Source organism: Rana temporaria, chromosome 1 (genome assembly GCF_905171775.1).
Source record: "Rana temporaria chromosome 1, aRanTem1.1, whole genome shotgun sequence".
NCBI classification, from domain to species: Eukaryota; Metazoa; Chordata; class Amphibia; order Anura; family Ranidae; genus Rana; species Rana temporaria.
Genome location: NC_053489.1, coordinates 340704723 through 340718002, shown reverse-complemented (window position 1 = coordinate 340718002; position 13280 = coordinate 340704723). Strand labels below are relative to the sequence as shown.

At 38.5% G+C, this 13280-nt stretch overlaps 1 protein-coding gene across 2 annotated transcripts in view; it reads right to left on the bottom strand.

Annotated features, from left to right (window-relative positions):
• The window catches only part of PAX5 (paired box 5), a 275149-nt gene that overhangs the window by 33488 nt on the left and 228381 nt on the right, over positions 1 to 13280 (bottom strand). For both annotated transcript variants that reach the window (XM_040361643.1, XM_040361652.1), the window contains one exon: positions 7111 to 7212. In XM_040361643.1, the coding sequence (XP_040217577.1) occupies positions 7111 to 7212 (102 nt within the window). The remainder of the gene's footprint in view (positions 1 to 7110; positions 7213 to 13280) is intronic.

The window sequence follows — 13280 nt, the reverse complement described above, 5'->3', positions numbered from 1 at the left end:
TCTCCGAAGGTCTTAAGGATGAACTGGCCCAGGTTGGAATCCCCAACACTTTGGAAGGTCTCATCACTCTGGCTATCCAGATCGATCGGCGGTTCAGAGCCCCAGTTTATGCTTACACGCCATCTGCCAACCCTGCTCCAACCAGCTTAAGTCAAAGCAATGCACCCAGTGGCCCTGAACCTATGCATATTGGGTTGATGAATCCCCCTTATTCCCTGAAGAATTTTGACGACAGGGCAATCTGTGCCTTTACTGTGGAGAAGCCGGCCATTACGTGCAGACCTCTCCTGCAAAGCTGTGTACATGTCCATGCCTCCTGCTCATCTGTCATTAATTTCTACCCAGGCAACTCAATTGGCACTCTCCCTTTCCATGCAGCTTCTGAGAGGAACAGTTTCGGTCAATGCCATCATTGATTCTGGGGCCTGTAGTTGCTTTATTAACCTGACTTTTACTGCCCAGCAATATATCCCTCTGCAACCAAAAGCACAAGGACGGTCTGTATACCTGGATGATGGCTCCTGTATCAAATCGGGATTAGTGACTCAGGAGACATCTCCAATTCCTGTAGTCCCTCTTAATTAGCAGAAGGAATTCTTAAATTGGTTGTAAACCTAGTTACACCACTTTTACCTACAGGTAAGCCTATAATAAGGCTTACCTGTAGGTACTGGAAATATCTCTTAAACCTGCATGGTTTAGGAGATGTTTACCATATATTCTTGCGTCGACGTCATCAGCGCATGGGCACTGATGAAAAGGCAAGCGCGGGAGTGACATCCGGCCAGTCACAGAGCCAGAGTTTACGGCCCCAGAAGGAAAAGGGGTGAAGATGGATGTGGCCACCAGCGGGGACAGCTGGGACATTGCGGGCTTCATTTGCAGGTAAGTACAACATAATGGGCTAGTATGCGAAGCATACTAGCCCATTACGCTTTTACTTTGCAGGGGAAAAAAGAGGAACACTGTCTCCCTATGCTTCCTAACACCCCGGCCACACTATTATGTATGGACTTTGATCTAGAAACAAGTCAGCCAGTTTCCAAGGTTTATGGAGTACCAAGATGTCTTCAGTAATTGAGGGGCTGATACTCTTCCTCCTCATCAACCATATGACTGTTCAATTGATCATCTCCCTGGGGCTGAGATTTGGATGCATATTCCCAATCTCTGAATGGGAACAGGAAGCAATGAAGGAGTTTGTTAATGAGAATCTCAGGAATGGGTTCAACCACCCATCTACTTCCCAAGCAGGGGCAGGAATAATTTTTCAAGATTCACCCTGGGTTTCATGTCTCACTGTTAAAACCTGCACTACCAGACCCCTTTCCTGACAGAGGGTCTGATCCACTTGAACCGGTTTTGATTAATGGTGACAAAAATTATGAAGTGGAGGTCATTCTAGACTGAAGAAAGAGGCAAAATTAGGTGCAATATTTAATTAGGTGGAAGGGTTACGGTCCAGAAGACAATTCCTGAGAGCCCAAGTGTAATGTTCATGCAAAGAGGCTCATCAGTGCCTTCTCTCTTCCATGGTTACCCTGAAAAAGAGAGCCAGTTAGGCATCCAGAGGCTGCTCCTTGGGAGGGGGCAATGTCAGGAATGCACTATTACCTATCTGGATGCCCACTGGGAACAGGCGCACATACGCAGGAGTATTCACCAGGTGCACAGGCACGTGCATTAGCACTCATTGGTGCCAATGGTCCTATATAAGAACAGCAGCTGCACTAGTGCAATGCTGTCTGATCTGCAGCTGTACACAGTGTCTTGATCCTGTGCCTGTATCTGATCCAGTTTGACCCAGCTTCCTGACCATGCTGCTATCTCCAGTCCTGACCTCTGACTTGCCTTGACCCTGATTACTCATGCCTGTCTGCCTGATCTCCTGTTGCCAAACCCCCGGTTTGGACTCTGACTATTCTCTGCCTAGTGCTTAAAGACTGTATTGATCTTCCATGTATGATCTGGCTTGTCTGACCCTGGTCCAGTCTTCAACTTACAGCCTATTTAGCATCAGTTCTACTATAATGTATCTACAGCTTACTTACATCTGCTGTACTGCATCCATAGCTTACCTGCAACCGCTGTCCTGCATCCACAGCATCCCTACATCCGCTGTTCCTGCTACCATCTTTCACTCTGCAATCCAGCCTGGTCCTGCTCCTCTTCAGCTACCGTCACCGCTACCAATGGAAAACTTTGCAGGCACTCTTACCTGACCATGCTCTCTTGGCCACTGGAGTTGCAACTCCAGTGGTCCTTGAGCCAGGACTGTACAAGAGGTCTCCCTTTACTTGTCAGACTCTCTCAGGCGGTATGTAACAGGTACATTAAAGTCTTCAGACAGGCAGCCCAAGGACGTAACAAGCCCTGATCCACTATCTGAGACATACATTTAATTTTGTATGTAGTCCACACAGCCAGCTCTGGTAACATAAAGAAATGAGGTAAGGAGGGGTGACACTGCGGTGTCAGGGTATTTTTCACAAGCCAATGCGGCCCCCCAGGCTCTAATAGTAGTAGTCACAGATGGAGTTAGGGGATACAGCGCTAACTTTTTCGCCATTTTGAAGAAAACTCAAGGCGCCCAGGGTGTTGGAGATTTCTGAATCCTCTTAGCAAGGGAGGGTAAGGGCCTCACAGCCTCCTGACAGTGATGAGGGCTAAAAAGGCATGAGGTGGCCAGGGAGAAGTGAGAAGGTGGCTTGTGAGGGAAGATATGGAAGAGTACAGATACAGGTACAATAGAGCTCTAAGGAAGCGCTAGCAGCCAGAAGGAAAGCGTAGGGTATCAGAGGACAACATAATCTATGTGATGAAACGTACGTTGACCCTCTGTATACAAAATGTTGGTGAAAGGAAATGGGAAAACCTGCCCTACTGAATTATTGGCAAGATGGGGTGCACAGATGTTAAAGTGTATGTAAACCTCAAATCTATTTTTCAGTATGTTTGGCTTCATGATTTACTTTATGCAGTTTTCTTAAGTAACTTTTTTATTGTATTTGTTGCAAGGTTTCTTACCTGGAGATCATGCCAATATGGGCTGAGTCGATGGGCCAAAGCCAATTTCAAAGGACTATGTTTGACATGCTTCTGAGCTCATTTAGAATTCATTGACAGGTGCACATCCAAAAATGCACACTGTCTGTGTTCAGGGATGCATGGAACACCTGTGCATCCCTGTGCAGGTAAACACATCTAAAATTGAGTACACCCACATGAACAAGGCCTTAACCATGATTTGATTTATTTAAAGCAAACAAAAGCCTGTGTGCTCAGGACCTAACAGTACTTTTTGTCGCAGACCAACAACATTAATCCATTGCCTATCAATTAACAGCAGCCTGGTCAACCTACCATGCAACCACTTTCAGTTGGATTACTTTTGTGAGCCTGAACCAGGAAGTGCTGTTACTGGCAGGATCTCCAAATATGAAACAGATTCACAAAAAAGTGCCCAAAAAATATTGCCCAAGAAAACATATACACTGAGGTATGATGCCAAACATACCAAAAATAGATTTTGAATTTATATAACAAGTTGAATTACATAACAAGTTGTTATGTAATTTACTAAAATACTGTATGTCAGTTTATTTATACCTATTTTAGCTTCTTCAGAGAAACAGTACAATTACTTTATAATATAGATATATATACATATATATATATATATATATATATATATATATATATATATATATATATATATATATATATATATATATATATATATATATATATATATATATGTGTGTGTGTGTAAACACTGCGTAAATTGTCACTGTTATATAAGTACCTGTAATAAATAAATAAATTACATCTATCAAATATGCTTGCTTCCCTTAGGAAAAACACTTCAGTTTCTTGTACCAATAGGTGGCACTTGGTTCTGGCAGATCAATACAGTTTTAAGTGTTTTCATAACTTCTATTTGCAGTGTAATTTAAAAATTATTTGATTTTTGATCTACTAAATAAACTAAAAGAGCTCCTAGGGTAAAGCTAACCATGCTTTTCCATACAATTTACCAATAGCAGTGTACATCAGTCATTTAAATCCATACAAATAAGACTGATGCATGCAGCATCTTTTAACTCTTATTCAATTAGATAAATGTATTAAAACATGCCCTTAATAGATAAATAATAGTAGCTGCAAAATGAGTTGTTGAATAGTTTGGGGACTACTTTATTTAATAATTAAACAATAACCTGGTTGCCTAAGGGAAAATGCTTAATTTTGATTGCTAAAGGCAGTCTTTGAAACTACTGAAATCTAATGTGTAAAAATACAGACAATTTTTTTGCACTTGCAAAAATCATGTGGCTTGAGAGAGAGATTTTATGGTTACACACATAGCACTGTTCAGCAACACAAGTGCCAGAAAAGCCAGATCCAAAGAAAAAAACATTTATAATTTACATTTGTTTTTTAACTTAGCTTCACAATTATTTAAAATAAATACATGTATTATTGCATACAAACTAGTCTAAAGCAGGCCATACACGGTAAAATTTCGAACATTTTTTTTTTTCAAAATCAGAAAGTTCTTTTTTTTTGTGATCTGATGATGCCACCATTGATTTTCGAAATTCGGCCTACCAAACCTTCATGTTGCCGGGAATATTCTTTTCTCTCCGGGAATATTCTTTTCTCTCCGGGAATATTCTTTTCTTGCACATGCGCTTATTACATTTCTCGCACGATTCTCCCACCATTGATCAGAAAATCGTTAGTTTTTCAAAAAATTTCCAACATGTCGGATTTCTCAAATTTGTTTGTCGCACTAAAATTGGCTGTTGCTGCAGCCCACTAACAGTGCGAAATTTGTACGAAAATTCTTTGATACGATTTTCAAAAGAAAATTCTTTCGAAATTCGAAGTATGGCCGCCTTAAGTAAACAGATTTTTCCTTATATCATCCTCTGTCATCTCTTGGACCATTTTTTGTGGTATATGAGTGTTGAACTTTGTGGCGATTTGTTGCAATGTTATATGCAGCATGTGGTCCTGGAGGCTGCTCACCAAACATCATGGCGTCTTTACTGAACCCTAAGAGGGGATTGCTAAGCAAATTGAAAATGTGGGAGAGCCAAACTTGTTTGTACAGTTTATAAAATATTTTACTCTGCAACAAAATACTATGCATTTCATAAAAGATTTTATTATAAAAATGTATTTTTTCCTAAAACATGATATTGTTGCAGGATAAAAATATTTTGTTTATTTATGGTCACATAAATCCTATAGATCTCTGTGCCCTTCCCTGGACTTCATCTATTTTACGAAAGGGCCTTTCAATTCCAGCAGATCTCACCAGGCAAACACTACACATATGGGATCGTATGATACCCATCTATAAAATATCAAAACAATTGAGCCCCATGACTCCCTTCTTTGGAACGCCGGACTTTTTACCAGCCTTACACTCAACTACGTTCGGCCCCTGGTACAAACAGGACCATAGAAGAATTGTTCAAGTCCTTCAGTCAGATCCATTTTTAATGGAAGACTCTTCATCTACAATGATTTCTCATAACCCGGCGCAGTGGTTACAGAGACATCAAGCCTTATGCTATATATGATCGATCTCATCAAAACAAGAAATCTATGCTAAACCAACTGCATTTGAATCTTTGCTCTTGCAAGAAGAGCCTATATCACATTCGATCTCAGTACTATACTCTATTCTTCTACTATCAATTCACTCAGAGCTCCCCCCCGTATACACGGAAATGGGAAAAAGACCTCCAAGAGACTGTAACCTTATCGGACTGGTAAAAAGCTTAATTTAGACCCATAAAATGTCGATAGCTACAAGAACGCAAGAGAAGGCATATAAACTGGTGAGTAGACTATCCATCAAATTAACCAGGATATATCTGATATCTGTTGGCGCTGTCATGAGTCAAAGGGAAATATGTTCCATATCTGGTGGGAGTGTCCCCCGGTGAGACGGTTTTGGAAACATATCTTTGACCTATATGGAAAACTAGTGGATATAAATACCCACGTATCACCCAGAGTGGCTCTCTTAACCATGATTCCAGGATCTTTAAAGAAAGCAAGGGAGGATGTGCTTAGACACTTCCTTGCTGCAGTCAGAGCAGTTATCCCACGACACTGGAAATCAACGACCGTACCTTCCCTATGGGAATGGGCAATTGAAATGGACTTTACTAGAGATTTAGAAGGTATGCTGGCACGGGAAGTGGGAAGAGAAGAACAGTTCTCTCAAATGTGGTCCGTTTGGTCCGAGTTTAGACAGTCAGCTGAGTTTCTAATCTAGGTTAAAGGGAATCCTACCATTGTTTAGCCACGTAGAAGGGATTATAATTATTAATGTTTTCGCAATTTTTTCCCCTTCTATTTTTTTGGTGTGTGTCCCTTTCTTTTTTTTTCTTTTTTTTTTTTCTGTCTTTTAATTATGATTGTATGAAAAAGATATGCAGCGAAGATATGTAAGAATATGTAATGTATTCTACTAGTATATGCAGATTGCAAAATATGGTGCAATTGTGGATGGTAGCCAATCAGCTTCTACCTTCAACTTGTTCAATTAAGTTTTGACTTGCAGAACTGCACCAGATTTTACACTCTCCAATTTTAGTAAATCAACCCCAAAGTGTGTTGATCTAACCATTTGCTGTTGCTTTTTTTCTGTCTAATCAGCAACCTGCAGTGGTGACCTCAATATAATGTTTAATTATTACTAAGAAAATGGTGTCATTCACCTAGCTGTGCCGTCTAGCCGTGTATGAAACACAAACAATAAAACTTTTGACTGGTTGGACAGTTAACATATGATTTTTTTTCAAATATATACTTATGTGTTTGTCTAGAGTTTAGCTTTTGTATCTGGAGTTTATCTTTTAGTAGCTACTGTATTATTTTCACTCTTCGGGTGCATTTCAAAGCAAAAAATAAAATCAGAATTACTCAAATTAAGTGAAATCCCCAGGATTGTTTCAGAAAAAGCTTTACACTACTCTAATAAAATAAGCAGCATCCATGTGATTTGTAGCAAAGTGTTTTTTATACAATATTTTTAAACCGATTTGCAATTCATCATATTTTGTACATGTGTTACTGAATACTCACCAGGCACCATTCCTGTCAACGTTGGAGCAGAATAGCTGCCCTGTCCGGCAGGGGGAACGTGCGGAGGGTACCCAGGGAGGGTTGTGCTTGCCAAATCACGACCTAGAAAATAAAACACAGCAAATCACCATGCGAAGTCTCACAAATGCCAAGCATGTTTTTACATCTCCCTGAGAGCTGTGAGCCCTGCCAATGCATTTGTCATCACCGCACAGTGTGAATATCAGGATATCTTGATATACTTGGCAGGAGAAGACATTATTTTTGTGCTCTGCAATATTGTTGAAAATGTGTTATAGGGGGTGCATGAGAAAAAGATAATTGGAAAAAATACATTAAACTGCATGCTAGAATGAGAGTCTGCAAAACACATACTTTTCAGATTGTTTACCAACTGCCATCCTGAAATTGAAACTGAGAGCTTGCATTGGTTTTACTGAACAAAATTTGAAAGCTTTTTGAAAACAAAAGGGATGAAATACATTTAAAAACATACACCCAACTGAATTTGCCTTACCAGTGTGCTTTTGTATATTAATCTTAATAATATTTCGCCTAAGCATAAATATTACAATTTTGACATCTGACTGTTAATGGTCTTTGACAATATCCGGGCAAAAAATCACTGAAATTTAAAAAACCTTGTCTCTTCAGCACTGGTAACACAGGGTTAGGTCAGAAATGGAGGTACCTCCATCCAGCTCACCGTTCGCCATTTCATAGCATACACAGACATTGCTGATGCATTCATGAGCAACTTGAGCATACATGTTTATGCAGAAAGCTGTAGAAAATTACATCTGATATTTGGATAATACTTGTGCATTCTGACTGCCATCTAAAGTCTATTGCCACCTTAATGCATAAGAAATGTACTTAGTGGGATAACGTGCCCAGTGGATAAGATAACCAGCCTACAATTGTGAATAGATTAGTACTCTGAGAAAAAAATGAGTTTAGCTAGGCCGTAAGACAGAAATGTCAAGAAGGTAATATGACTTGAGGTTTTACCAAAGTCAGTAATATGAAAGAGAAGAATGTGTTCCTTACCTGACACAGAGACAAAAATACTTTTGTATTAATAAGTCTGGTTTGCAGAAAAATGTATGAAAAATGTATATGTTTTACCTAAGTACAGTAAGAGCACGCCTGGTGGGCCTCAGGAAATAAGGTAGCTTGATACTTTAAAGGTTACATTTTGGAATACATTTGTAGGTTAAATAAATCAGCACAATGAGTAAAGTGAACCCAACATGATTTACCTTGTTTTGGTGTGGATTCTGTAAAGAGAATTCTGATCGACAGTAAAGGATTTAATTATGTGTTCAGCTTATGGAATAAGCTGAATTTAGTGTATTCTTTTCAGAAAAAATAAAGTAAAGCAACTTTACTCTAAGGCTAGGTTCACATCACGATTTTTACATCCGATAATCGGAACGTTAAATCAGATGGAATCGTATATGACAAAATCGTATGTAATCGGATCAGTCATCCGATTACATACGATTTAGATTGACCACAATATAAAAAAAATCGGACACGATTTTAATACGAAAATCGGACACGATTTTAATACGATTTCAAATCAGGACCAAAAATCGTGGTCAAACACGATTTTTTATGCGATTTTAAATTGTATCAAAACGAATGCGGATCAAATCGGATGCACTTGGAGACCTACATTAATGAATGGAAGTGAATGGATACGTTTTGCCATACAGATTTGTATGATTTCAAACCTAAAATCGTGAGAACAAGTAGAATGATAAAATCGTGGTGTGAATGCACCCTTAAAGATAAAAAACCTTGCTCAGATTTTTTTTTTAAACCTCCCCTCCCCAAGGTTGTTTGTATATTAGTATTAGAAAAGTAATCTAACACAAACTCATATTACCTGAAATTAAAATAGCCATAATAGTGTGGCCTAATGCCGCGTACAGACGGTCGTTTTTTGCGATGGAAAAAAAACGACGTTTTATGTGATGGAAAAAACGACGTTTTATGTGATGGAAAAAACGACGTTTTTGAAACTTCATTTTCAAAAACGACGTAGCATACAGACCATCGTTTTTTCACAATGCTCTAGCAAAGCGAGGTTACGTTTCACCATTTTTTTCCATTGAAGCTCACTTCATAACTAAGTTCTGGGCATGCGCGGGTTTAAAAACGTCGTTTTATACGTCGTTTTTTGCTACACACGGTCAATTTCTGTGAAACAAAAACGACGTTTTGAAAAACGACACAAAAAATTCGAGCATGTTCGAATTTTTTTTTGGTCGTTTTTTTGAAGACATAAAACAACGTTTTGCCCACACACAATCATTTTAAATGACGTTTTTTAAAACGTCGTTTTTTTTCATCACAAAAAACGACCGTCTGTACGCGGCATAAGATAAAGGAGTTCAGCAGTTTCAGCTACATTGTAAAAAGCTAATCAATATCTGTATTTTTATCGTTATGAAACGCTCTCATGTCTTTGTAAATGTTGGTGTAACCTGGCTATAATAACTGTGGCTGAAGTTACAAAAAGTAAAGTATTTCTAATTATTGTAGAATGGAAAGTACATACTTCCTGCTGTATAACTAGGTAAATAGTTATTTTTCTTAGATTCCTTCCCACGCTGTTTCCAATTATCTGAATGCATGGCAAAGGTGGCACATGGCCAATCTATATAAATTCCGTTTACTTAATTAGTCTTCGCCATGTTACATCTAAATGGCACATGTCTGTTTTGTAAACTAGGGATTGCCACAGGTGTGGACATGAAATCAATAATAAGGCATGGCACTCACAGAGGGCATATGGGTCAGGCAAAACAGACCTTAAATTAAACATTTATAAGCAAGCCTCAATTATCCATCGAATTTTCGTGGCTGCATGAAATCGGCAGTCTAGAGAATGTGTCGTTAAAACTCTGTTTCAAGACATCCACTGTAATCTGTTACTCAAACCATAAAATTCAACTTAGCAAAGGTGCAATGAAATTATCTCCCAAAGTGTAGCATTTCCCAAGCATGATTTTTTACCCCTCTGCTTTACTATACTGGATCTGTAGAAATAAATGCATAAGTGGAAACTGGCAAAGAACATATTAAAATCTACTGTGTAAATGTTTTTTCATGTCTTACTGGAAACCATTTACACAAGCTTTTTTGACTTCCAATATGCAGTAAAATAAGCCAAGCACGTCACATAAAATTGAAATGCCCATGTTGTTAGATTTCAATCAGCAAGTGCGCAGTGAATAAAACCTGAGGCATATGCATGATGAGACAATATCTACCATATTTTTTTTTAGACAATATAACTGTAGGTAGGTCTCTTTGTTTCCTTACAACACAAGGTGCACAATTAGTTAACTGAAACAGGATAGTTCATTTTACATACTGAATCATTACACCATAGATACAGTATAATACCTATTTTTAGAATACGTGTATTATTTGCATAAGTTTATCAGTATCTGAATATTTATTTATTTTTTTATTTAGGTCTCAGCTTATAAACAAAGGCCATGAATGGTATGGGTAAAGTCCACTATACCCAACTCAGGGGTATGTAGCTAACATTCTCACCATCTATTGAATTCATTAATATCTTAAAAGAATATTGTTGGCAGTTGTCTTGTATTTTTTAGGCTAAACAACAGATGGCAGGGGCACCTAATTCTTCTTAAAAACAAAAGCTTGAATACACACAGCAAAAAGAAATTCAAGGTAACAAGAGAATCCAGTCACTGATTTGCTAATGCTAAAGTCAGAAAGTCCATTACTTTTACCATAATCTGAGTTCTAAGATACATATTCCAAATGAAAAAAATTAGGAAACTTCAGGTTGCAGTCATGGTTCTGCGGTGTACAACTTCTATGGTGTACCACAAGAAGAATTTGACAAGGCCCAACCTATATATTCAAAAGTCTCATGAAATGGTGTTCACAGACCACAGAGCTATTAGCAGTGTGGTGGTCTGGTGCAAAGGGAAATTAAATAGCCCTAGGACATATACTGAATTCTCAAAGTATATCTATATCCATTCAGTAAGCTTAAACAAGCTTAAACCTGTAAGTTCAAAGTTGTTTTGGGTATTTTAAATACTTTATGTAGCTTTCATTAACATAATATCTGGTTATCCTGCGATTAATAGCATTGTTTAGGCACATCCTGTTATAAAGTGACAACCGTCTTCCAATTTAATTCATTTGTTTATACCTTGTCACATACTGTATACCTCTGCTAAGACTACAAGCATATCAGCTATGCTTTGCTTTTATCCCTCAATCCAAAAACATACTATGGAGTTAATTGAGTTCTATAAAAAAAAATACTCTAGAGGATATTTATAAGTTTCATATGGTTGTAAAAGTGACATTAGATTAAAAGCTCCATTAAGATAAGGGCTGATGCAGATGGTTCAATGGTCTATAGAAAGTACTAGAGACAAAAAGTCACTTTCTAATTTAATAAATCAAATACGTAAATACATGTAGACCGAGTAGGTCCAGGTGGTAACATTTATTGCAGTCATAGTTCTTGCACATTGTGCTATATGAATACAGTTAATAAACACCCATCTGCTTAAATGTTAGGGTGTTTGTAGGCACTGGTCCTTTATAAAAAAAAAAATGATTGAGGCCCTATATACAGGTCCTTAAGAAAAAAATCAGTAATTTCTTTTAATTAGGGCACTTCACACAACATCTGATGAACATATAGCCAACATTGTGTTTTTAGTTTTAGATAAAGTGGAGAAGGGCTAAAACCCCTGCTATTGTGTTTTTTTTTTTTGCCTGTGTTCCATTGGCGAATTTCCATTCACTTCCTGTCTCAGAGAAACAAAGGGAAGTTAGAGAGTATCTCCCAAAGTAAGGACATTTTCCTCTCTTAGAAAGCTGTCTGCAGGAATAGGTACCTAAACTGGAAGACTTTGCTTGTTTTAAGATAACTCTAAAATTTTGGATTTCCCCTTACTTTCTTTCTATTTAACAATGTTTACCAGTAAAAATAAAAGACTGAATCTCCCAAATGGGACACTGACAACACTAAAAACTTGACAGTGTCTGGCTTCTCCCAACTCTATCCAAAACGATAAAAAAGGGTTTGCCTAGAGATACACTTTCAGCGGAATTTGCAACCATGATACATAGCACAACACGACTACACTCTCCTGTCAGGTAAACTATAAATGACAAACTTTGTAAAATGAATGTTTGGAGCACTAGTAACTCTTTTCCCCAGGAGATTCCTGCTTTTAGGCCTCGTACACACAACCGTTTTCCTCGACAGAATCCATCAAGAAACTTGGTGGCAGAGCTTTTTTGCAGAGGAAAACGGCCGTGTGTATGTTTTTCATTGAGAAGTTCTCTTTTTCCTCGACGGGAGTCTCAATTTCCTTGTCGTGTTCCTCGTTGGGCTGGTTTTCTACGAGAAACACATTCGTGTGTATGCTTAGAAACCCGTGCATGCTCAGAATAAAGTATGAGACGGGGGCGCACCTTCGGTAAAAGTAGCGTTTGTAATGAAGTTAGCACATTTGTCACGCTGTAACAGAGTGAAAAGTGCAAATCGTCTCTTACCAAACTTTTAATTAACACGCAGTAACATGAGATTATCAAAAGCAGCCGCAAGGGTTGTGCCAGTGGAATCGAACTTCCCCTGCCGTCGTATGTGTTGTAGGCCACCGCGTTTGAGAACGAGGAGATTTGGTCTTGACCGTGTGTACGCAAAGAAAGCTTGTCAAGTTTCTCGACAAGCCTAACAAGGAACTCGTCGAGGAAAACGATGTTTCATTTACGATGAGTTCCTCAGTCATGTGTACGAGGCCTTAGACTAACACTATGCTATTATGACTATAACAAGCAACAGATGCAGTCGAACTTGCACTGCTCCCTCTCAGTTCACTTACCAGCACTGAGGTAGCACACTATTTAAACCTAAAAAGCCCAGTACTCTGGACTAGTAATAGAATTTCCACACTGGTGTTCTCTTCTCTTGTACCTGTCTGTTTGACCCAACCTTTGCTTGTTACTGATGACACAATTTGAATTGCCACCTGACCCCACCTCTGTTAGTTAATGACCTTGCTGTCTGACCTGTTTCAAGCCTGCTTTTCATCTGTCTGTTGACTCTTTGACTGCATGTTGGTTGTTGTTACTGGTGCTTATAGTGCCAT